The sequence below is a fragment of the Scatophagus argus genome, chromosome 24 (genome assembly GCF_020382885.2).
Source record: "Scatophagus argus isolate fScaArg1 chromosome 24, fScaArg1.pri, whole genome shotgun sequence".
Classification (NCBI taxonomy): Eukaryota; Metazoa; Chordata; class Actinopteri; family Scatophagidae; genus Scatophagus; species Scatophagus argus.
Genome location: NC_058516.1, coordinates 11024288 through 11050616, shown reverse-complemented (window position 1 = coordinate 11050616; position 26329 = coordinate 11024288). Strand labels below are relative to the sequence as shown.

At 39.6% G+C, this 26329-nt stretch overlaps 3 protein-coding genes and 1 long non-coding RNA gene across 5 annotated transcripts; 2 read left to right on the top strand and 2 right to left on the bottom strand.

Moving 5' to 3' along the window:
• On the bottom strand, window positions 1-16419 carry LOC124055509. The gene is made up of 4 exons (XR_006842680.1): window positions 16195-16419; window positions 3026-3087; window positions 2055-2115; window positions 1-501 (listed from the first exon to the last, which is right to left on the bottom strand). It is a non-coding gene; the product is annotated as an uncharacterized LOC124055509 (long non-coding RNA).
• On the top strand, window positions 12972-18482 carry LOC124055476 (protein boule-like). The gene is made up of 11 exons (XM_046382376.1): window positions 12972-13184; window positions 14036-14167; window positions 14881-14972; window positions 15092-15146; window positions 15263-15338; window positions 15699-15853; window positions 16238-16312; window positions 16448-16483; window positions 16568-16675; window positions 16977-17069; window positions 17294-18482. Exons 1-11 carry the CDS (start codon window positions 13149-13151, stop codon window positions 17432-17434), a joined length of 999 nt encoding a protein of 332 aa, XP_046238332.1. The 5' UTR covers window positions 12972-13148; the 3' UTR covers window positions 17435-18482.
• A 2001-nt stretch (window positions 18483-20483) lies between these two features.
• LOC124055491 (gamma-crystallin M2-like) lies at window positions 20484-21819 on the top strand. Its single transcript, XM_046382402.1, has 3 exons — window positions 20484-20507; window positions 20601-20843; window positions 21533-21819. The coding sequence occupies exons 1-3, from the start codon at window positions 20499-20501 to the stop codon at window positions 21806-21808; spliced, it is 528 nt and encodes a 175-aa protein (XP_046238358.1). The 5' UTR covers window positions 20484-20498; the 3' UTR covers window positions 21809-21819.
• A 208-nt stretch (window positions 21820-22027) lies between these two features.
• On the bottom strand, window positions 22028-22861 carry LOC124055490 (gamma-crystallin S-1-like). Of its 2 annotated transcripts, none has more exons than XM_046382399.1 (3): window positions 22853-22861; window positions 22431-22677; window positions 22028-22335 (listed from the first exon to the last, which is right to left on the bottom strand). In XM_046382399.1, exons 1-3 carry the CDS (start codon window positions 22859-22861, stop codon window positions 22073-22075), a joined length of 519 nt encoding a protein of 172 aa, XP_046238355.1. In that variant the 3' UTR covers window positions 22028-22072. The 2 variants fall into 2 exon arrangements, with proteins under 2 accessions (XP_046238355.1, XP_046238354.1); XM_046382398.1 differs by having other exon boundaries at window positions 22028-22342; window positions 22435-22677.
• Between the last annotated feature and the right edge of the window lie 3468 nt (window positions 22862-26329).

The window sequence follows — 26329 nt, the reverse complement described above, 5'->3', positions numbered from 1 at the left end:
TGAGCTCCATTTTTTCAACATTTATTGCATTTTTATCTACCATGCTTGACATTTTCTTTGGAGAGAGTGACAATAAGCCCAAATTTAACCTTGATCTTGTTTTTTGGTTGAAGGTGTTAATTAGCAAAATTAAATGGTAAATGAGACTATTATAATCAATTCAAACAAAATGCATCATATCCATAAAGGGGTTGGATAAATGAGTTGACCACAACTGAATTCTTGAACTCCTTAAGCAGGCCAGTATCAGCCTATGTAACCTCAGTGTATGCCAGTGGAGCCATCGAGGAAGCACAGCTGGCCGTCTGGCTGTGGGCCTTGGACACCAGCTGCAGACTCTTGTACAGAAAGAGCCACCAGGTGTCGGGGATTTCACGCTCCTTCCCTCCTCCACTGGTTCCCACTGCAGCCTGCTGAACCGTTGCTGGGTTGGATTAACACCGGCTGTTCCTCCACGGTGCCGCCATTGGCCCACAGCTCAGCGGTCGCCCGATGTCCCGTCTCCCTCGCACAAGACGGAACAAAAGTATGTCTGGATTCACTTTCAAGTTTACTTTGAGTCACTATTTTGGAACCTTTCTTTGGTGAAGGGTGCAAGTTGTTTGCATAGTTGTTTCCCTTCTCTTGGTACTGTTGTCAAGTCACAGAAAATTCTTCCAAGACTGCATAATTACACATAAGAAACTGAAGTTATTGAATGATAGTGCTGACAATACGATGTAGGATAATGGATTGTGGGTTTAAAGGGTAAGTTCACCCAAACAATAACGAATTTTCCTTTTCATTTTATCATTTTCCATGCCAATAGCTTTGATTCTTATAAAACTGATAACAGCATATTCTATGGACTACCATAACATTAGGGCATCTATTTTTTTATTTCCTTTTTGTAGGAATAGTCCAGAGAAGAGAAAAAAATCAGCTGCTGAGTCTCAGAGAGGCTGGTGGGCAGATTTCTAAACTTTGGACTGAGCCAGGCTAACTCTTTCCCTTTGTTTCCTGTCAGATGAGAGTGATATCAATACTTTCATCTGACTCTCGGCAAGAAAGCAAATGAGCATGTTTTCCCAAAATGTCAAACTGTTCCTTCAAGTCTAGATGCATGTAGTCACACAGGATGTTCCAGCCATTTGTGAGACTGTGAGAAAATATGCTGTTATGAAATTTGGGTGAACCAATAAAGGCTAATAGTATTTTCTTTCATAACATATGCAAACAACCATTAACTCCAAAATTAGATTTTGTTAGATTTTTCCACCATAGGAATCCTTGTCACTGTGGTGCAAGAGTTGGAACGTAGTTGCCGTACTCTTTAACTTTCCTCCATTTTTTTCTTTTCTCTGTGTTCTTTCTTTTCCTGTTCTCTTGTTATTTCCTTGGTCCTACCTCCCTTTCCCTTCCCTGGGTCTCTCCAATATCTAATCACCAGTGTTTGAAGCTTAACTGGGATGTAAACAGATAGAGGAGGTCTAGTAGTCGAATAGTAATCACTGCACACACGCACACACAGATCATGTACACAAATCAGTGCATACACATGGAGATACAAACACATGGATGCACACATAGTGTAGGTGTATATTATATTCAGTGCCACATAAAGCCACACAGACACACACAGATAAGTGCTCAAGAACATGTTCATATACACAAATACATACACAGACAAACTTCAGAGCAGGCAGTCCATACTTTGAGCCCAGACAACTGCTAACAATTACAACAATTAGTGGTTCGGCATTGCCAGCCAGCCACACTGCCTGTTTATAATGTGATCGAACACAAATGTCATAACAGTGAAGTTTTGAGACAAACAAGATGCCTTATCAACAACATGATGCCTCAAGGTCAGGTCTGCACTAAGCTACAGAAAAGAGAGAGAGGGTACAGCGCATATGTAATCGTGCCGGAAAAGAGAGGAAGTGTGCACTTTTATAGAATCTTCTGGATGTTAACCAAGGCACAAATTTCTTTCTTCGTCCCTGTCTTTGTCTGCATTGTAACAAGAGCTCACTTTTGCTTCCAGTTTGACGAGAGTAAAGTGAAATACTTACCAGCGGGGGGGCCGCACAGGTGGGTTCCCAAGTTTGACATGCAGAGGTGGAATCTGAAGAGCTGACAAAACAGTGAAGTTCATTTAGACATTTAGACATGCCACACTAGAACAACAGCAGTGTAAATAATAAAATTAATAATGGCAATTCCATTAAGCAGCTTCAGATTCAGGGTCCTGATTTGGTGGAAACTGGCTCACCTCCACAGCATAGTGCCTTATTTAGACCCTTGAATACCATTGAGATATGAATAAATAAACAATTGAGCCCTGTTATTACAGCAAAATATCACAAGCCTCAAAAATGCTGAATTCCTTAAAGCTGAAAATACTATAGTGCCTGTTTATTAACAATAGATTTTTGTAAAGTACCTTTGGTTCAGGCTCAGTGTATGGACCTGGGACCTGTCCTCTGTTACCTGCTACCTGAACAATTTCACTGTGCATGTTTTCCGGTTCTAAATCCATCATGCTCTTTCTAATCCATGGCAGAGGAAATGTCTAAAGGTCAACAAAAACATTCAAACCCCTCAGTCAAGAAACTTTGTTTTTTAGACCCCCCCCCCCCAAAAAAAAGCGTTTTAAAGGTCAAATGTGTGTGTGTAATACTGCAGCTCAACGTGTGTGGTGTGGCCACAGTATCATGTCGCATTCAGGTGGTTCAGCTGCACCAGGACACACCAGGAGAACATTAACGGCTGCTGCTGGATTGAGCAGCACTAACTGGATTAACTGGGGGAGGAGAACTCACAAGTGACTAAAATAAGGTTAGTGGGCATGAATAGGAGTGTGTGTGTGTGTGTTTAACATACCGTTAACATACCATTATCTACGGATCAAAAATGGCCTTGTTTAAGTATTATTTTTTCAAAAACTTCCAAACAAATACAATAGGCCCTTTCATAGTGCACATTTTGACATGTCACAGTAAGAAAAGCACAGGTAAATAATAAATAATGAGGCCTGGTTTACCTGGAGTACCTGGAGTTTATTCAAGCTGGCTCACTGTCATACAGTCATGAGTAACTGGGACACTGAATGGGACACAGGATAAAACCATCATTAATATTATTAGAAACACCTGTGCTTCCCTCCCAAATCAAAATGTCTGCTGTGAAATAGGCCTATGTCTGAGCTGTGACTCCACTCTTTTATTTTTCTTCTTATTGGTTCTTATTAGTGTTTCTCGCATCTTCTTTGTTCAAATTGGTGAATATGGAACATTATTTTTACATTAGTATTTGACTTAAGATGATAAATGTCAGATAATCTGCACAAAGCAATGTTGAATATTTCATTCAAAATGTACCAAATCATTAATTCAAATATCAATATATGCATCTTTGCTTGTATTGCATGATGATTTCATTTTATTAGTCGTCTATGGGGTATTCTTGTGTTCCTTTTGACACAACTTCGGCTCACATGTCCGGCCATTACTTATTTTGTATTAAGAACTGAATGAAAAACGCAAAGGCTATGTGTTTCTGTGGGTTTCCAAAAAGCATATGACGAGACATTTTCATGAATAAATAGTTATTTAAAGTTTTGAAAAGAGTAGTGATTTGATTGAATAGTGATTTCCCTGTACTGCAGGACAAAAACAGCTAAATACGCTAATTTATATAGCTAATGTTAGCTTTGTTATTATGCTGTGTGTCCATACTTCATAATTCTTCATAAGTCTTAATTCCAAAAATGATACTTTGAATCATGTCAACACGTTTCCACACAATACACTCAAGAATAACAGCTTATTTGTTGATTCATTAATGACTGCAACAGCGGATAGCAAGCGTTATTATTTTTTTGCAAGTGAATGATAAGGTGAGGCCAAATACAAAATTTACAATACAAATACCCAACACTTTATTACAAAAGTTTTTATTTTCCTATCCTATTCAGTTAATTGTTACTGAGGTGGGGAAAAAAGCTAACCAGCTTACAAGCTTGTTAGTTTGGTTGCTACCAAAACTTTGAGTTCACACACTTTATTTAAAATATTATTTATGCCTTTTCTGTTTAATAACTGTGCGCAAACCATTCTTGGAGAAGTTTATTCCCTGACAGAGGGGGCTAAATAAAAATAGAAAAGCTAAAAAGCTAACATAGCTCATGTGGCTCTTTGTTTCCCCAAAGGTCAGCTCCGACGAAAAAAATTTGCTATGCTATAGTCATCATTTCAAATTTGGGGTATGCTGAGTTTGGATTTGCCACCACTATTGGGTGCCAGTGAAAAATTAGGGAGTGTAAAGTCTAAAGCTACCTGTGTCATCAATGGGACCAGTTCCGACTTTTAAGACAACATGAAGATTCTTAATGCTTTCGGTAAACCACCATGGCCTTATACTGGATCAACAATGATCCAACTACATCTGTCTCTCTCTGTCTGTCCTCTTCGATCTCTCCAGTCGTCTGTCTTCCTGGCAGGCAACAGTCTATTCTACACTGGGACCAAAGCCTCCTCGGCAGACAGCGGCCCTAATTTCATTAATTATAAACCAATATGCTGCTGGCAGCCCCTCTGGAGAGGACTTTACCCAGCGCTGGCATCTGTTCAGTACAAACACAGCGAGGGATGAAGGGATGGAGGGAGGAGAAAACAAGGACATCTCTGACTCCCACCATGGGTGAAGCATGGTGCTGAGCAGGGGAACGGGATGGGGGCAGGAGGTGGGCGGTGAGGTTTTAGAAGTTCATTTTCCAACAAGGTGCTAAGGTACCAATCCAAGACTGTTTCATTGAGACTGAGAGTGTGTGATTCTGTGGTGGCTTCTGTAGCAAGTTTGAGTTTCACTTGTTTATCATATGTAGTCTTTTTTTTATCACAAGAAAAGAACCTTTACTGAGAAGGAACTCTAAGACATATCAAGTCAAACAGATTTCCATTTCTGGAAATGAATAAAATTCTCATGAACTAAATTTTACAGAACTCATGAGGTAATAAGTTTTTCTTAGGGTTTCTATTTAAACAGAAAAAGGTATCCAGTCAGGCTTTGAATCAGTTTGTTGTTCTGTGGTTTTCCTTCACTGCAGGAATTGTTGTCCTTAGTTTTCCTTTCGCCAGTTTTGTTTCACTTTGCAAATGTACCTTCCATATGCCATATGCAGTATCGTCTACAGTCTATTTTGTGTTTTTCACCGACAAAACAAAAAAAGAAAGATGGAAACAAAGAAACGGAATACAAATAAACAGGCTGTTAATTCGTCCACACCAGAACTGATGCACACATGCATTCAAAGTGCAAAAGCATGTTACCAAAGTAGAAGTTGTTTACTCCCTCATCATTCATAAATTATACACAAACACACAGGATGCACAGGATGACAAATGGTTTAGTTTTACTTCTGTGTTGTGCTGGCCAAACGGTAGTATGAAATATGATAAATGGTTATTAGTGTTGTGAAAATGAATACTGAACAACAACAGCCAAGTTTAGATATGAAGAAAAAAAAAACTTATGAGTGAAAATGACAAAAGATTTCGGAATCAAATCTTTAAAAGAATTATACACTCGCACTGAAGTTCACAATATTAATTGAAGCAAGGCATTTACTCAACACTAACTATAATATAAATTTCTGTTGTGTTATTTGTTTGTGATATGTTAATAATATATCCGACACTCGATTTGTAATTATTTAACATGTTATAGTTACATATTGAACAATGTAGCCGCAAGGGCCCCGTCCATTTCAAAAAACCGAAACCAGAACCAGTGATGGGAAAAGGTGAGCTACTTTCTGTATCACAGAGCAGCTTTAATGTGATTTTCAGCTCTAATTAGAGTTAAGTCACTTAGTGTGTTGTAATGATGTTTGGCTCACAGAGCAGCAGACGCCGTCCATCAGCCAAATGAAATATTAAACTGACCTACCGCTGGATTACGTGTGTGTGTGTGTGTGTGTGTGTGTGTGTGTGTGTAGATTCACATTTGTAGTTGTGTCAGGAGACCTCCATAGCACACTGTGTCCATTGCTGCCACATACAGTATACACGCACGCACACAGAGACAGAAAAACACTCACATACACACATTTCTGACCTACATTCAGTATACATAAACAACAGGGTGTCAGGAGGGGCAAAGCAACAAATAGTGTGTGTGTGTGTGTGTGTGTGTGTGTGTGTTGGGGGGGTGAAAATCTGCAGGTGCACTGGGCCGTGAATCTAATGCAAAATTAGTGTTATCTTCCTGCCAAATAATTCATGATCTCCGCATCTGAAATGATCACAGAATGACTCGACTTGTCATCCCCTCGGTCTGTGTCACTCTCCCCCATGAACCATGTTTTATTCAAAATGTCACACAGAGCAGAAACTAGTAAATAAGTACAACCACAATTGGCAGTTCTCTGGTATGATCCCAAGTGATCTTTAGACCTAATTTTGAGCCATACACATTTTATTAAAGGAAGGGGCATCAGCCAGGCTTACGTACGAGGTTTTCTGCGGTTTTGTAGTGCAAAATGCTTCATGTAGTGCAATAAATTACACAGCTCTGAATGTGAAAAAAGCAGTGACTGAAAACTCAGGTATCATGTGTCAATTGAGATCTTATTTGAATTCATGCAGCCTTTAACCTCCACTACATTACTGATGTAGAAGTGTACCCTAGGGTGTGTCCATACACTGTGGTATGTATTGGGTGTGACTGACAGAGACTACACTTTTGACCACAACCAACCATTAGAAGTGCGACACATCTGAAACTTTCATCCAATCAGGGCGGTGAAACACTTCTTTTGAACCAGGCTATTTATTTACACAGTTTAAAATCCAAAACATATCTTGTTCTCATCTCATTGCAATGCTGCAGACTGCTGTAGACTGAAATGTGCTACCAACATGCCCTTACTTTTACCTCCAAAAGAGTTACTGTTGTAGCAATATAGATGATCCCACTTGTGAAGAAAAGCAAGACGGAGGAAAGGAATCCAGGAATCAACCTTGAACCTTGGCACTGGTGGATGGGAACCGAAATGGGTGTTCATATAGAAAATGGAAAAGGGCTCCATTAGTGAGTTCATCTTGTTTGGTGTAATGCTGAGAAGATGAAATATGATCTATGTCCCGATTTTTATATTAATAGAGCAAACACGACTCCATAATATGAAATTAAAAGGTTAATAGAAATTAGGGGGGGGGGGGGTGTTTTACGTTGAGGACAGCTGAATGGATGTAGTAGGGAGGGATGGAACTATTAGGCTGGTCTGGGAAGATGTACTGAAGGGTAGGTGGGGGTTCCTAAGCTCATTACAGACCTCATTCGGATGAGGTAGGAAGCCGAATGAAAAGGAGGGTACATTGAGAAATCTCTGACAAACTGAACACATTGGGTTTACCAGGTATAAGTGGGCTTGACAGGTGATAGGGGTGTGGTTGAGGTGCTAGTTAAGGGAGCGAGGGCCACGCTCCCTTAACTAGCACACAGTTACCATCAGCAGTGTATTATACCAGCAATCAGATCTCTAGTTTAAAAGTATTTTCCTTTCCTTTTTATATGTAAGACAATTTCTAACTTTGTAGAAATTCCTTGTGCAATGTGTGACCGATGCAGTTAACTTTTTTTTTTTTTTTTGCTGCATTTTCTTTAAATCAGCGCAATGTAATGAATGAAGAGGTTGCATTTTTTTTAGGCTTCTGGTACAACGTACTCAATACTTTCAATCAGAGGAGGTCAGTGAAAATAAGACTTTAAAGAATGATCGGTATTGTGTCAATAGAGAAGTGTGACAGAACATAATGATCCTTTTAAGAAGGAATTAGCTGCTACACTACACTACATCTTCTGAGATGAAATATTCCAATGACTACTAGAAGCTGACAAATACCATAAAATGAGCAGCTCAGCATACTAAATGTGCAGCCATATCACAATTATGCACCTGTTAGATCCAATAAATGAATTTAGAGAAGATTAAAAAAAAAAAAGAAAGAAACTCCAAGGAGACTTGGCTTCATTTTCAGTTCACTGGCTAGAGCCCATTGAAGTGTGTTTACTTTATTGTCGGTCAGTCTGTGCACACCCACTAACTATAGCCAGGGCCCCAGCATTTAAAACCATAAATAATATGTCTACATTTAGAGAAATCATCGGCTGTCGCTGTGGAATGTGACACCATTGTGGTGAAGTACTTTGACAAAAGAGCAAACATCAACTGGAGAACACTAGAGAAAAAAAAAACAATATACTTCAATTCAAATCAATTTCAATTCGGTTTATTTATATAGTGCCAATTCACAACAAAAGATATCTCATGACACTTTCCAATTAGAGCAGGTCTAGACCAAACACTTTAATTAAATTGTAATACAGAGAACCCAACATTCCCCTCATGAGCAAGCACTTGGCGACAGTGGAGAGGAAAAACTGCCTTTTAGAAGAAACAGAAGAAGCAGAAACCTCAGATCAGACCCCGGCTCTAGGGTGCCTAGTCTGCCTTGACCGGTTAAAATGTGATTGACACATATCTTGATCTAAATGCTGTTTCAGAATGCCTTCTTCCCAGATAAAAAAAACAGTTTTAGAGGGGGAAAAACCGAACACTAGTTTCATTGCATGTTTTATACGCTTGGAATTGGACTGGGACAGTAAAATCAAAAGTCAGCTTGATCAATGAAAGCATAATTTGGCTGAATATGCTTTAAAGCTCAAGAGAAAAAGGCAGATTATTTCCCTGATTCTCATCCTTTTCGACAAGACATTAAGTTAAAGTTAAAATGTTTCCTGTGAAAAGACTCTTTTGACTCTCTTAAACCTGTGAAATTAAAGTCCAGGCAGGACAGAACCCTTCAAAATGCATCATATCACAGCCATGCTACACTGCCATCTGTCAGGCACTGAGAACACAGCAGACTGTCATACACCAGCATAAAATAATAAGGATAAAGAGATGGATGGAAGTGCACTGAATAAATTAGAATAAACTAACTGTGATGACTCTCAAAGGAACAGTTCAATATTGTGAGAGTCAGACAACAAAAAATGGTTGATACCACCTTTGCATCAGTTCAGTAAGCATGGAGCCCTGTCTTACATTGTGAGAATTTGCAGCACTTTTGTTTGTGTTTGCAGTGCATATGCTTCCAAACTGATGAATTGATTTTGTCTTGTCTTTTCTTACGTTGCAATTCTCTCATCCATTGTACATCTGGGTTCTGAGGTGATCAGAAGAACCGTAGTTTACAAAGTGTAAAGAGATCCAAGCGGAGTGGAGGTCAGGGTTGAGTGGTAGGTCACATACACCACCCCCACATCCAGCATGAAACCAAAAACACATCACTGACCTTTTCCTAAACCTCACCATGTAGTTTTTGTGCCTAAACCTAACCAAAGTGCCATTTCATGTTAACCATGTGTTAGAAAGGCTTGTGGCAGGAAGATTTTGTACATCACCCACAGATCCTAAAGGGTATCTTCTGTGTATGGCATTATTCGGTTTGGTTTAGGGAAAGATCAGTGACGTTTGGTTTCGCAAACCTCCTGGTCTTCGGGTCCTTTTTGCACCTGGATAAGATGCCAAGAAACATGACAAAACAGCAGTGATGCCCTGGGAACAAGACCATGCTGTATAAACACTGGTGGGAATAAGTTGACTATGAATTCTGGATGCTACATAGAGTATATGATCTTTGTTTTGTCTGTGTAAACAAAAGTTGACAAGAAACACAATGAATAAGAAAACCTTCTTTCTCTGATAACCTAAACACACACACATGGTTGCATATACACATATTTACGCTCAAAGCCGCATGTCTTAGTCGCTCACATTTGCCAGTGAAGTCCTGTGATTGTAATCTAAACAAAAGGGAGCACAAAGAGGGAGGTCTGAGCCCTGTAGTCACCTGAGTATTTACAGACATGAAGGTGTGTGTGTCCGTGTGTGTGGATGCAGATTCCTGTAGTCCTATAGACAAAATTCTGTTTACACAGTCACATTGTGAGGGCCTGCCTTACTTATGGGGAAAAATGCAAATCCCCACAACATAAATCATTAAATATTAGGGTGAAGAGTTGCTTTAAGGTTAGGTTGAGGTTAGGGTTAGGTTAAAGTAAGGGAGAGGATTAGGCAAGTAATGTTTATTGTTAGGCAGTGATTATCCCTCCAGGAAATTAATGTAAGTCTATGTAACGTGTGTGTGCGTGTGCCTGTGTGTGTTTTCTTTTGCCCGCTCTCTCACATGCCTGCCAGACTCCAAAGTCATTTCATCTCAATTCATACAAGCTCTTTTGTTGAACCATCACATCTTACGCGCCACCATCCCCAACACCTCCCCCAGCAAACCCGCTGCCATTTAGAATAACAGATGAATAAATGGACTAAGGGGAAAAACAGTAGACTGAAACCACAGTGGAACTCAGTAATGGTCAGCCAGGCCCACCACGCCTCAGCAAATGTTTGTCCAAACCTGTTATTTCTGGCATTGTACTGTCTCAAAGAGATCATTTTATTCTCTGAGAGGAATGCAGCTGCTATAAATAGTCTGGAGATGAAGGAGGGGAAATCAGAGATTTGTAGAGTAATTACAGAGCCAGAGTTAAACCCTTCTGTTATGGCTCATTTTTCATCAACCTCTGTCTCCAAGACTGTCTGACTGACTGACCGACTGAGGTAAAATGCCAGTTTTCTCGATGGGACATGCATGTCTGATTTGATATTTGACCTCTATTTCTTTTATATATGCTTCCAGTTATTCTGTGAGTTTCAATTGACAGTTGACTTTTTTTTTTTTTCTTTTTGTGTGTCAACAAACCCAGAGCCGAAAAAGAAGATGATGCAGTTTAATCTCTGTGAAGTGGTTCTGAGACAAAAATGCCCTCACAAGAGAAACAACATTTGTCATGCTTGACCTTGGGAAGAATAATTTCGCAAGAAACAAATGGCAAATGACTTTCACCCAGGACAACTTGTTTCCTGGTATATTTAGCAATTGTCACCATGTTTGAAAAAAAAAAAAACTGCAGAAGTGCCCTCTTACATGCATTTCATGTTGATAAAACATAAAAAATGCCCTCTAACGTACCCTTCCAAAGGACAAAACATAGCCAAAAGCCTTCTGAGGTGCCCTTCCAGTGAAGAAAATGCGATCAATTGCCTTCAAGTTTGCCCTTCAAGTCAAGAAAATATAGTTAAGTGCTCTTCCAGATAATAAAACATTGACAAAACTCTGAGGGTGCCCTTAAAATTAAAACGTAACACAATGTCCTCTAGAGGTGCCCTTCCAGTGGAAAAATGTAATGCAGTGTGTAGGCTACCCTGCATGCTAGAAGACTAGTTTACCTGTGTATGCCTCTAAATGCTTAAATAGTTAATAATTCCCTGCGTGAGGTGTAATATGAGTCACATAATAAAACAGTTCTTATCTTAACTAGAGTTTTTAACTGTTTCACCATAAATGCTTCACGATTTTCTGCACCACATTTCTTGCGCAGCTTAGCTAAGTGGCAGATCAAAAAAAAAAAATGCTAATTTTATCACAAAATAAATGCTGTATACCTTGTTGCATCATGGTAATGTAATTAGTTTTGTTTATTATTATTATTGTCAATAGTCAATATTCAAAAGCCTGCAAAGAGCACAACTAAAACAGCCAAAAAATATAAAAGTCTCACACTCAACAGCCAGGCAAGTTGCCCTGACAGCATTTGTGTCTTAAATGATCTTCGGGGAGTATAAAAGCACTTTTAGCTGGTAAATTGCTGTAATTATCAAACATGCCCTTCTCAATTTGCACAGTCAGACCTCGTTGGCAAATTCACCCGGCAATTAACAAAAGCTGAAAATGAATGACAAGTAATGTTGTGGCCCACATTAGTCAGATGAGGACAAACAGTGTGGAGGAAAGAGTTTGTGATGATGGGAAAAACGTGCAAGACAGGCAGAGAGGAAATACGCACTGCACACGTCATGAGGTTTTGAAACAGGATTTGAAAAGGTGTTTGCAAATTTATTTTGCAAAAGAATGGGTGTGTCCTAGGAAAACCTAAGAAAAATTTTCATTTCATTGCCCCTGTTATGTATTGCTCATTCATTACTGATATTACCAGCTATGAAACAGCTGCTTTTCTCTCTGCTGGAGACTCTTTGCCAGCTTTGTACTGTTGCTTTGTTGTGGTCTGAGGGAAGAGGATAAATTGGTGGTTGGTGGTTGTGGCGGGGGGGTGACAGTGTTTCAGAGCACTTTTTCACCAATCATAGAGAAATTATAGCTCCATGACGCTTGTAGCTAACATCCAAAGTGGCTTCTTGCTCTGACTGTGGATATATGTGTGTGTGTGTGTGCGTCTTGAGTGAAAATGCAAGGGTTGTAGCTTGCTCTATGGGTACAATTAAGGTATTTTTGATATTTGTGGTTAATATTGGTAGGTCAGTTATGTCATTAAAATGAGGTATAATACTCACAGGCTTGCTACTTTTGGATTTAATGTGTAAGTATTTAATATGTGAATAGTTTAAAATCATCTTACCTTTCATTTTGCTGTGATGTATGGACAACAAAAGATTATCCCTATAAGACATTTTTATTCACAGAGAAATTGCACCCCCGTGTGGATAATTTTATTATTGCACAAATCTAGGTCTCAAACTTAGGCCCGAAAAGACAGTTTCAAATTGGAATTCTTTGCTCTTTATTATATTTTGCGCCCTTTTCATATGTATTATAAATATTATAAACGTTAACTGCAAACTGAGTTAAAAGGAAACACAAAAATGACCAGTGACTTCTCAATACGATGGAAACCATAGCGGGCATTAAAGTCTTTATTTCCAGTATCTGTATATTACTACTTTATACATTACTTATAAAAAATGATTTGAGATATACATAGATACATATATAGATAGATTAACAAATAAACAAAAAGAAAATATATTTACTTTCACCTGAATGTTTACGATGGGAATGCTTTGTGGTCGAATTAGTATGAGGTCGTTAACGGGACAAGGGCTGACGGAGTAAACAGCTGGAGGGGGGTGCGGTTACAGTAGTTACATAGTTACAAACAGAGTTGTTGTCAAAACACCGCAAGATCCCAATATGATTAATATGTGATCAGAACCAGTCATTTAGAGATAGAAGCTGAACCAGATGAACGTGGCCATGGAAGAGGAGAACCAAAACGCGGTGAGTGAGCTATGGAGTCTGCTCTCAACGCGTTTAGCTAGCAACAGTGTTGAAGGGAATTAGCTAGGTGGAATCATTTTGTTTTCCTTTACCTCAGTTTACTAAGAGCAATAAGCACGAAAATGCTAACCTGACTGTAATGTTAGTTAAGTTAAGTTCAGAGTTTCATTTTGTCAAGAAAGCGTGAATTTTGAAATGATAGCTAAGTAGCTAAGTCAAGTAAGGCTTTGGACATCAGTGATGCTTATTGGAAATAGCTTGCAAGGAAAGGTTAGCATGAGTTTTTCAGGTGTTAGCCAAGTGGGGAAATAAAGATGGTGATTTATTAGATGTCGTTAGTTTTAAGTTGACATCTTAGTTGGCAAAAATAGTTGTATGCATGTGTAAGGACATTACAGTGGCTCATATAGAAGACATTTTTTTTATATAAAATTGTTAACTTTTAGCCACGAGTATTTGATTTTACCCGCTGGCTGCACTGCAGGTGCGTCAACTTTGTCTGGCTTAGAAGGCATCTTTGCTTTGATGGGTTTTTTTTTTGTTTTTGTTTGGGTTTTTTTGGTGGTGGTTTACTAGTCAAACAAACAAAAGATTTAAAATTTTATCTGTTCGGAATGGATGATGCTTTTCTTTTCATATCATATTAGGCAAGCTAAATGTCCTTACCCACATGCAATTTTTTAAAATCTTTCTTGTGTATGTAAAAAAAAAATGCATTCTGCTAATTCCTGCTGCGAAGGAATCAATTTGAATACGGTCACCATTTGCTGACCAACAAGGTGATGTGTGTTGTTTCTTACTGGCCCCAGATGTTCTTTGATTTCAAGTTCACATCTTGTTGTCCATTTCAGAACAGCAGCAGCTCCTCCTCCACCCCTGATGTTTTACCTCCAGAAAACCACGAGGATGCCCCGACCCACCACAGCCCTCGCCCCGGCACTGTCATCCCCAATCGGATTTTTGTTGGGGGAATTGATTACAAGGTGAGAGCTGCTAATGTGTGTGTTTGTGCTTATCTGTCCTATTGTAGATGGTTAGACACTGGAGAGCAGCAAGCTAAAGTCAGGATGCGATTGAACCTAATTCATAAGAGGCCTGTTGTTATTCAACAATAATTCCAAATCTGTCCAGAAATCAAGTTAGAATCATCAGTGATTACAAGATTTATAGAACAGTTTAGTAGTCAAAAACAATATCGAATATCTGTTGCGTTATTGCCCGTTTCTTGTCGTCATCTACCAATTATTAAAGACATAAAATTCCAAAAGAAATGTATTTGTCAAGACCAAACCTAATTTGTACATAATTTATGAAACTCCACAGTTAAAATGCAATTGTCAGTTTGACAGTGACTTGTAGGTCGACTTGCACTTGTGTAACTATCATTGCGATGATGAAATTGATCGGTTTCGCTGAGGTTTAAGTGTCACATTATGTTGTCTTTTCTTTATTGTCAAATTACATATTTAGTCAAGCGTCAAGTCATTTCAGCTGTTTACAGTAGTGAACAGTGAAACGAGGCAGCGTTCCTCCATATGAAATTGATGTTTAACGTTAACATTAAACATTTAGACATTGAACCTCGTCCTGTTCTAAAAGCTCCAGCTGGGCCTGCTTGACCAAATCCGCAACCACCGCATCTTCTTTCGGGGTCGCTAACAGTCAAAAATGTGTGTGCGTGTGTGTGTTTGTGAAGGTTAATGAGAGCGACCTGCGACGTGTCTTCTCTCAACACGGTGCAGTGAAAGAGGTAAAGATTGTGATTGATCGTTCAGGAATGTCAAAGGGGTGAGTAAATTGCATCATTTTTTTTATATAATGAATAATAATGAATGTAGCCATGGCTTTCCAAATATGAGCATTATTTATAGATGTACTGTTAAAGAATAGGCTGTCTCTTTGCGCAGATATGGGTTTGTTACATTTGAGACCCAGGATGATGCACTGAAAATTCTTCATGATGTAAGTAAAGCAGACCATTAAATTAAATTTACAACTTCACTTAAGTAATAATCGAGCTTATCCACTGGACTTTATTGTCTAATGTGGCGTCTGTTCGCTCAACTGCTATGTCAAAGGGGAATGGAATCTGTTTCAAAGACAAGAAGCTCAGCATTGGTCAGGCTGTCCGCAAGCAGCAGGCTTCGGGACAAAGTAAGTAAAATTGAAGGTGCTTTGACACATGGCTTAATTGTTTAATTAGTTAGTTAGTTTAACTGGCTAACCCTTGTGATACTAGGCATTGTCCTGGTCACACAGTGGCGTGGCTAAGCTCCAGTATGTCAAGTTTTGATACTTTTTGGTCCTGATTGTGACAGTTTCATAATACTAAGGCATGTTTTTAGTGAAACAGAGCTTAATAAATTCATGGGAAACTATTTTCCCACTGGGACCACAACAGAAATCCTGAAAAATCCTGAGTCCAGGACACTGATTACTAGCTCGACTCCAGTTGTTACTGATCCATAAGTTGATTAGCTTGGTTCACTGTTTACTGCTGTCCACTTTCCCCAGCTAAGAGTGCCCATGTGACTAGCCCTGACTCTGCCATGGCTGTGCCGATGTCCTGTGGGACCCCGTACCAGACCACGTCCACAGGCAACTGGTGCAACTACGGAGTGGCCTATTTCCACTGCCCCCCTGTGAACCACCCCCTGCACCATTGGCCTGTCAGTTCTCACTGATATCTTGACTTGTGTAGCAGTTTTTAACAACTGGTCTGTTAAAACACACCTGTCATTTCAAGTCCCGCAATAGCTGACATTTAAAGTCCTCCAAACCAAAGTTAATCTTGGGTATTTAAAAAATGAATTCCTCTGTGAAGAGCAAGCACCCACTTGTGTGGCTCAACATCTGCTACAGACTTAAGAGATAAAACAAACAACAAACTCATTGTTGGTTTAGTAGTTTTGATATACTTCACAAATACATACTGCATAGCTCTTTTGCTAAATCAAGAAGGGTTAACACACACAACGTGGGTGGGTGAGTGAGCACCAAGACAACTAACCTGTTAATGTGTGATTAGTTTCTGCCATATGTTTCTTCTCCAGCGGCCCGCTCCTCCAGCGATGCTTCCTCAGTCCCATCAGCCTGTGTACCGGCAGCCAGCCTATCACCACTACCAGGTCAGCTCGGCCCTGCAGCCATCCATTGATCTCTCACCGTGTCACCATTTAGCAAGTAGAGCCGGGGTTTGAACTGTGAACAGCTAACAGTCTGCTTTTTTTTTTTTTTTTTTTTTTACCTCACCCTCTGTCCAGTGTGTCCCAAACCAGTATCAGTGGAATATCGTCCAGGTAAAACAAAACCCTTCTTCCTTTTTTTATACGTCAGGAAAATTTGGCCAGTTGTTCAGCTGTTGTCAGTGTTTTGTTGTCCAGCCTCCGATGCCCTCCAGTCCTTTCATGTACTCCCAGCTGTCCGAGTATCTGTACCAGCCCGCTGATGTCCAGCCTCCTCTGCCCGTCACAGAGGACACGACTCAAGAGGTATGTACACTGCTCCAAAAAACAAAGGGAATACTTAAACAACACAGTGTAACTCCAAGTCAGTCACACTTCTGTGAAACAAACAGAAGGAAGCAACACTGATTGACTGTTGCACTGTTGTGCAAATGGAATAGACAACAGGTGGAAATTATAGGCAATTAGCAAGACACCCTCCAATAAAGGAGTGGTTCTGCAGGTGGTGACCACAGACCACTACACAGTTCCTATGCTTTCTGGCAGATGTTTTGGTCACTTTTGAATGCTGGCAGTGCTTTCATTCTAGTACCTCATATCTGTGCAGTTTATAGAGCCCACAATGCAGCAGCTTTACCCACTGCATCCTCAGAGAACCGAAGGAATGACACCCGTTGTTCTGCAACATGGTCATGGAAAGGTGAAGAGCCTTTTTTCGTATAACCAAACAGTGGGGAAACACTGCAAAACTAGATATGATAATTGAGCCTCATTGACTATGAATTTTGTTATAGGAGAGATACTAGGAGAGATACTAGAGTTAACTCTAGAAATCTGTGTTTTAGACTGGACCACCCTTTCTCTTGTTCCTCTTCACCCCTGCAAACCTTCGCTGAATCTTAAATGTCACATTTCTCTCTACAGAATCAAATGTTTCCATGCTCGCATGTCCGTCTGAAGCCAAAGTATCGCCAGCGCGTCAACTGGAAGGACCAACACTACCCGCCAGAAGCAGCAGAGCCGGCAGACGACTCAATGTCTCACCCGTCCCGACCTCTCATGTAGACTAAAGCCACAGGAGGCTACTCAAGGGATCTGCATTACGGCCTCCTTGTCAGTTTGATTTTCTCCATCGATTTAACACACACATAATCTATTAACTGTTTTAACCTTACAACAGTGTTTTTCATGACACATTTTGTCTGTTGTACTTGTTCCCGCCCAACTTTCACCTGGCAGGACTCACTCAGCTTGCAGCATTCAGATCCGTTCCTGTTTTGATGCCTGTGTTATTCACAATGGTTTTACTTAATTTCTTAGTTGATACACAAGCTTTATGGTGAGTTTTTCAGCAAATCAAATATTTACTGTATTGTTGGTGAGCATAACTTGGTAACAGGTAAACAATACATCTTTGAGTTTCATGGATTCAGATTTACGTGTTTATATTATTGGAGCACACATGTCTTAAATTAATAAGATTCAATACAAATGAGCTGTGACGCGTTCGTTAGTCTCGTTATGATTTGGGGATCTTCTTGCTTTTCTCAGACGAACAACAGATAAGTTAGAAAAAAAATGAAATTTAAATTTTGTCACCAAAATGCCAATGCCAGTGTTGTTTGTGTTTGTTATGATCAGTTATGGTTATGTTGTGGAGTTCGAACAAGGTACAAGGCACAATTTTTGCACATTTTTACTTGTCTTTGCAAAACTACTCAATTCTATTTGTTTAATTACACAAATTCATATTTTTACATTTTTAATAATTTGTGCTAAACATTTGGGCAAAAAAAACCCCCTAGAAGTCTTGAAATTAATTTTTGCGCTTTTATGTTGCTGCTATGGTCTAATTGCAGTTTTAACTTTTTGTATTTTGTCTTATGGCAGGCGAGGCGATTCTGCTATTGAGATTAAATGGCAAATTGTACAACAAAAAAAAGATTCTAATCCAAACTGCTTTTTATTATTTGTTTAGGTGTTGTTAAAGAGAAATGTGCAGTAGTTGTTTAACTCTTAACTATAATACTGCATAAGAAATGTTTTGTTTTAACATCTAATACAGTGTCCTTCCAGTTTTTGAAAAGTTCTTGGAAATAAATGTTTCCTTTGATATAGTGGCTGCGTTTCTTTACATACATCAGTTACTACAGCATGTTTTGAAAAATGTGTATTTTATTCGCTTTGCCTTAAATATGCTAAAACAGGCACAAACGGATCTGAAACATTCAAGTTATGTTGTATTGAACCTCCATATTAAAGATAGAGGACTCACAAGAACGGGATTCAAATAAGAATAGTCAGAATCAAATCAGCAGAGTCAGACATCTTGAATTTCTTGGGTCATGCTACAGAAATATTAAATAGCACATTCCTATAGAGCAACCTCATCTCTTAAGCAAAATTTCCATGTCCTTTACATTAAACTAACTCATTTTTCTAACTATACGCCCAGTTTATAACCCAGGGCTTCTGTCAAAAATATACTTTGACGATGCCAAAGCCAAAATAGCCCCAGTTTGATATTTTTTCAGAATTGATCAAGAGTTCTGCCTCAAAGCCAAATATTGACTGCAGTTTTATTATGTCATGGCCTTTCGATGCAAATGTATTTGTTTTTAAGCTAAAGCTAAAGAGGTTAAAATGAGACATGAACTGAAGCTCTAAACATTTCTAAATGTATTTAGGGGGCATCCTATGTATAATAAGAGTGGTGGGTCTATCATGTGCTAGTGTAAGCCATGGATATTGATGAATCAGGGTTTTTATGTGTATGAATGGGATCAAGACCTTGGCAGGGTGGCAAAAGCACCAAATGCCTGCTCATTATAATGACAAAAGGTTGAATCTCATGACCTTTGATTGAGGTTTATAAAACAGTTTCTGTGTCAGCTGTCGGTGCATGATGAGATTTATTGTTGAGTGACTTTACATATTTAAATAGTTTCCGAAACCCACTTTACAAGTACAGCAAATTTAGTGCTGCGTCCATCTACAGTGTATTTCCCTGCTCCTGAATATTGTATCATTACCGTAAGGCCCACACAATAGAGAAAAATATCTATTCAGAATAGATATGCCCATCAAAAAAGGAGACATTTAAGATTTGCATTGGTTTCAATATAAGATTAAACTGACATTTATAAGCAAATAAATACATTTCCCAGTGGTTTTATGAGAACTATATGAGGAAATGTATGTACTACATGAATAACAAATACAATTTTAGGTTTGTGTTGTTATGTTTCTGAATCCCTACCCAAAACCAGAGGCAAACAATGATGTGTCATCCTAAGTGGGATTAATAAAACAGACAGTAATATTTGTGTGGTAAACGTTCACCTACAGCTGTGTGTTTCAAAGTTAAGATGGCTTAGAAGAGTTCATAGAGTCTGCATATAAAGATTTATGGAGACATCCTTCCAGCATCCTTCATCTAATTTAGTGTCCTCCCTAGCATCCTTCATCCTCATCCAGGTAGCAAAAGGTACCTTGTGTGTCTGGATGAGACTCGCCAGGTTTAATGTTCCTACAGCGTAAACACATCTGTGTCAGTATGAGACAGTCACTTTACACATGATATGCGTGTGACAGAGGATTGGTATCTGATGACCTTGGATGAGAATCAGTTGACAAGACTGAGGTATAAACTAGTTTTGCTGCATTGGAGCCTATATACACTAAATGTCCAATTTATTACGATAACATTTATTACATTTTTTTATGTAAAAGAATTCCATGCAATAACTTTAAAAATTGCAAGTCCTTAAGTGTTTGCGTACAGTCAATAATTTTCTATATGGCGGTACAGTGTTTTGTGTCCCTTTTCTGAATGACAAGGACACATATAGCCCCTGTTGTTTTGCTGATTCTGTGAGCAGTGACCCCCCCCCCCCCCCCGGGTCACCAGCACATTGTGGTGTTTTGATCAATAGTGATGAACATGTGAAAAGTGGACAACGATAACTCATCACATCAGTGCGTCACTACACATAAACAGATTTGTGTTTATAAAACCTATTTGGATGACAATACTTTATGCTGTGCCATCACACAGCTACTTAATATAAAAGAGCAGCAGCACAGAGAGCATCTATTGACCATCAGTCTGGGCCCTACCAATATAACAATGGGAAAGGTAAGTTTATCATGTGTTGTTACTGAAAATACAGAATGAAAACATAATAAGCCTTGAGATGTTTAAACATAGTGCTTTGACAAACGTTTGCAGATCATATTCTACGAGGACAGAAATTTCCAGGGTCGGCACCATGAGTGCATGAGCGACTGTGCTGACCTTCACCCTTACTTTAACCGCTGCAACTCCATCCGGGTGGAGAGTGGCTGCTTCATGGTGTATGAAAGATCACACTACCTGGGCCACCAGTACTTCCTCCGCAGGGGGGAGTACTCTGACAACCAGCGCATGATTGGCATCAATGATTGCATCCGCTCGTGCCGCATGATTCCCACGGTAAGCTCGAGATGTTACAAAGGGAATTAATTAAAAATTATGGATCCAAATGGACAAGCTGGTTTATCACAGCATAAAAGTAATAGGGCAGTGAAAGAAACTATATAATACCAGCATTAAAACTGAATATAGAAAGGAGTAAAACAGGAAAAAGTTAAAAAGCAATTAAACAAAATCTTAACATTTGATCATACTTCTACCTGTATTTTAACATTTAGATAAAGAACATGCAAGAAAAACAAAGGAAAGGAAATATATGTAAAGGCATAAGCAAGGAAAATAACTAATAATATTCTTTCCTGTAAAAACCAAGTACCCTAAAGTCTGAAACTCAGCAACAAACATTGGTGAAAACAGCTTTACCCAGAATTTTTGGCATCGCAAAGTAACAGAACTTTGTCTTAAGACTAGTTTGAACAACGCAAACAGGAAACCCCCCCACCCCAAACACAAACATCCTTCCTAGCTTAGGTAGATTACCTTAGATTTAGCACATCAGCATGAACCAGGGACTTTTGATTAAACTTCTGGTTGAGACTGCTTTGGTCTTGGTGTAACGACTTGTGTTAACCTGCAAATTGTAGGGGATTCATAATTGTTCATATTGTTTGTTCACAATCACCAAAAAGTACTACAACTAATAGCACATTAGAAGAACTAAACAAAAATTGTAAATGTTCTTCCTGCAGTACCGTGGTTCCTACAAAATAAGACTGTATGAGCGTCCAGACATGAGCGGCCAAATGCAGGAGGTGAGCGATGACTGCCCCAACGTTCAGGACCGCTTCCATATGTCTGACATTAACTCTTGCAATGTGGTTGATGGGCACTGGCTGCTCTATGACCAGCCCAACTACAGGGGAAGAACCTACTACCTGAGACCTGGGGAATACCGCAGGTACAGCGACTGGGGAGGCGCCAGTCCAAGGATTGGCTCACTCAGGCGAATCACTGACTTAAATTAGAGGTCTTTTGAACTTTCCTCCACTCTCTCTGTTCTCAATAAACATGCTGGGCTTCTACTATGTGTGTGTGTGTTTGTATCAAAAATCCACTTCAAAACACCAGCGGTGAGAGCCAATTTGCCCCCAAACTGAACCTTCCAACTCACTGAACCCCTCAAGAGAACCTCAAAAAAAACAAAAGAAGCAGTTCACAGAACAGTGATATTTGGATGGATTTATTGACAATATTTTATTGACAGTATAGTGTGTGGACATTAGATTTTCTCACATAGTGATACGTCTGATGGATCCCACCCTAGAGCTCATGCTTCCCCACTCATTAAACCTCCTGTATTCACCAGGGCGCATCAGGTACTGGCGTCCCCTGTAATGTGGATGCTCATAGAAGATCCAGTGACCATCCATCACTTTACAGGAGTAGATGTCGTTGAAATGGAAACGTTCATACAGGGAGTGGCAGTCATCAGTCAGCTCCATCATCTGACCTCCAAACTCTGTGCGGTCGTAGATCATCATTCTGTGAGAGCCTTGGTGCTGCATAAAGGAAGGGTTATTTTTTAAAGGATTATCAATAGAAAAAGCTGTTGTAAGATGATGCCTGCTGTAACCACCCACTTCAGGCTTACCATGGGGATCATACGGCACGATCGCACACAGTCATTGAATCCCATCCAGCGCTGATAGTCTGGATAGTCGCCCCTCCTCAGAAAGTACTGGTAGCCCATGTAGCTGGGTCTCTCATAGACCATCCAGTCACCATTGTCCACTCTAATGGAGTTGCAGCGACTGAAGTGGGAATGCAAGTCAGAGCATTCACTGCTGCACTCATAGGATCGACCCTGGAAGTTCCTGTCCTCATAGAAGATAATCTGGAGGGATCAATCAAGGGATTTTCAAAGGTCTTGATAATGCTGGCTCAGTTTAAAAGAGATATACATACTATACCAGATCAAAAAAAAGGCTTCCAGTTCACCGGTTGCGGGTAAATAATCCACACAGATATGCAGAAGCACGAAAAAGACACAGCAAAACAAGCAGCCTTACCTTACCCATTGTGTTGGCTAACATTGGTCACACTAGCAGCACCCACGGGCTCCACACTGCCTTTATAACCCATGGATGACCTGTGTTATTGTTTTTCATAACAATGACCAGACTTGTCAGCTCTTTCTCACAGAACAATGTTTCTTTACGTTTTGTGCGGCCAGTGAAGCAAATCAGCTGTTTTCCTTTGAGTGGAAGCTCACTTTGAATTGCTCTGGTTGATGGTGGAATGCTTTCAAAATCTACAAATAGTCCCAAAATGTAACATCAATAAATCTCCAAACATGCATTTTTATTGGAAATCAAAGATATGAAATGATGAAACTCAACTCATATGATAATTTGTTTGTACAAAGTTTATTTTTTCAGTTGTACATTTTTGTACAATAGAAAACACAATAATTATCGATGTAAAATCTTGTTTATTTTCTTAATTCAGATGATTATGGTACTTTACAAACTGAATGGCCAAGGCTGTGATTCTGACATAAAGTACCCATACCAGAAAAATGGTGGCCACAAGTGTTGTTCTTTAATATTCCATTTTAAAGAGACACATTTCATAGCACTGAAATGCAATACTTTGACTTTAACACTGTGAATGCTGGAGTGACTACTGCTCCTTTCCAAAATCCTGTGAACACAACCACTGCCTTGCCTCTGTTGCGCAGCAGTAGCTTTTATATGATTTGCAATTCTGAAACAGTTATTTTCTTCATGTCAGCGTAACAGCTTGTTTTACATAGCCAGTAGCTCTTTCGGTTTTGCTTTTGTTTGCCTTCAATCAGCCTGTATTGTGATATGGACTAAGCTCTAGAATGTTTTTTTCAATACAGACTGCACGAGATAGACTGGAACAGAGCTGCTCAATAAAGAGCAGTGGCAACAAGTGTAAGCGGTTGATATTTAATTCAAGTCTAGCATACACAACAAAGAAAAGCCAGTTTAAGCACCACCAATACACATACTGACTCATAAATGTCTGCTGCAGTGCAGTGCAGTCTTTATAACTAGTTAAACTGTGTACATTTTTCATCAATCATATATAAGTATAGTAGAAAACATACATTCCTGACAGGTATGCTATGCAAATATGTAACAATATACACTATATGGACAAAAGTGTTGGGGTGGCTTCCACAAAACAGGGAGTTCAGCGATATAACATTTTATAAAGACAGCTTTGCAGTAATAACAGCCTCCACTCTTCTGGGAAGACTTTCCACAAGATTTTGGAGTGTTTCTGTGGGAATGTTTGCCCATTGTTTGTAGAGCATTTGTGAGGTCAGGTTGGACTTAAAGGCCTGGCTTGCAATCTTCATTCCAGCTCATCACAAAGGTATTGGATGGAGTTGAGGTCAAGGATCTATGCAGGCCAGTCAAGTTCTTCCACACCAAATTCATCCAAAGATGTCTTTATGGACCTTGCTTTATGCATTGGGGCACAGGAGTAGAAAAGGGCTTACCCAAACTGTTACCACAAAGTTTGAAGCATAGCATTGTCTTGGTATACTAAAGTATTAAAGTTTCCCTTCACTGGAAGTGACGGGACTAGCCCAACCCTTGAGCCTCAATCTGATAGTTTGTCTCTATAATGTCTGTGTTACAGCAGTAATATTAAATATTACATGTTACTGGGTTCAGGTGTGTGAACCGTATGTTAATTTCATCCATCCATCCATTTCATAGAAGGGTCCATTTTCTATACCACTTATAGAGGCAGCTCCCCTGCGACCCTGAACGCTGACTACAGGCAAGAGGCGGGGTACACCCTGGACTGGTCCCCAGTCAATCGCAGGGCTGACACACAAGGACAGACAACCACACACTCTCACACTCACACCTAGGGGGCAATTTAGAGTAGCCAATTAACCTAATGTGCATGTTTTTGGTATTGTGGGAGGAAGCCGGAGTACCCAGAGAAAACCCACGCAGGCACAGGGAGAACATGCAAACTCCACATAGAAGGGCCCAGACCGGGATTCGAACCTGGAACCCTCTTGCTATGAGGCGACAGTGCTAACCACTGCACCACCGTGCCGCCCTGTATGTTAATTTGTTTCTGAAAATGAATACACTTTAATTTAGCAAAACAGTCAGTTATTGTGTGCGTAATTTGCGTTCTGAAATAATTCACACAAATATACAGCAAATCATTTTATTGTGCGCATCACACAGTTAAAGAGGTAAATTCATTGCGGCTGGATTTCGCAGTACAAATGGAACTACGTGCAAACAACGTACAAATTACAGTTTCAGGATAAAACAAGGCTCCTTCATTTAGCCTCTCACTTTGACAATTTGTTAATATATAAAACAAAGCTTCATCAGAGACACTCTGTAATGCGTTTGATTGAACGGAACCTAATATCATTGCTTATCTCTGGATGCTGTCGTTGAAGCCCATGGTGTTCTAGGTACTCAGGAGGTACTGCTGAGCCAAGAAGTAGGGCTGGTCATAGACCATGAATGTCCTGCTCTCCACCCTGCAGGAGCTGCATTGCCTCAAGTGAGAGGCAATTTCAGAGCAGTCACTAATGCACTCATACGAGCGACCCTTGAAGTTTCTCTCCTCAAAGAAGACGACGTCGTGAGAAAGACCTAGATTGTGTTTGGGTCAAGCATTAGAAAACATCCAGCTAAATGTGATGATCATAAGATAACGTATTAATACAAATTACACTGTGCTGAATGACAAAAATTATGTACTACAGTATTTTTGTGCATATGCTGCATGCAATTATGATACCGATATGCATCACTTAGTTTCTGCCTCCTATATTGACTAGTGCAGCGATCTGTGCCCTTCATTGCCTTTCCGCTCATGGTCACGCTATTTGACTTCTGTTGTTCTTCTTGCTGGCGAGCTGCCTTTTATCCATCATGTGACATCAAAAGAATCTGCCTCTCAATTGTACACAATAACTGAGTCAGCTCATCAGCATGGAAGTCCCTACTGTATGACACATCAAAGCTGTGAACACTGCAGTCACTAGATTAAACAGTGGTGGTGCAGATTTCACATTGACAAAGCAAACTCTAGATATTGCATTACTTTTGTATCTTTGTACCATAATTTTTTATTCCAGAACACATTTATAGAAAAATGTATAACAGATTGACATTTAGACAATAAACATTTAATTTGATACAAAAGACGTAAACATACATTTTGTTCCATTATCCTGCAATTACCACCAAATTCACAGTCTCACTTTGAGGTTTTGCACACAAAGACTAGTGCTGATGGTTTGTTCTATGTCTGCTTAAACTCATGTAGCATTCTGAATAATAAAAGTGTAGCAACATTTTTGCCCCAGGAGATGTTCGTCCGACACTTTGGAACCAGCCTAGACACCAGTTTGCCTTCAGAACCAACAGATCTGCAGGGGATGACATTTCCACTGACTTCCACTTAGACTTCCAACACTTAAATCAGAATGCTTTTTGTTGCTTACAGATCAGCATATAATATCA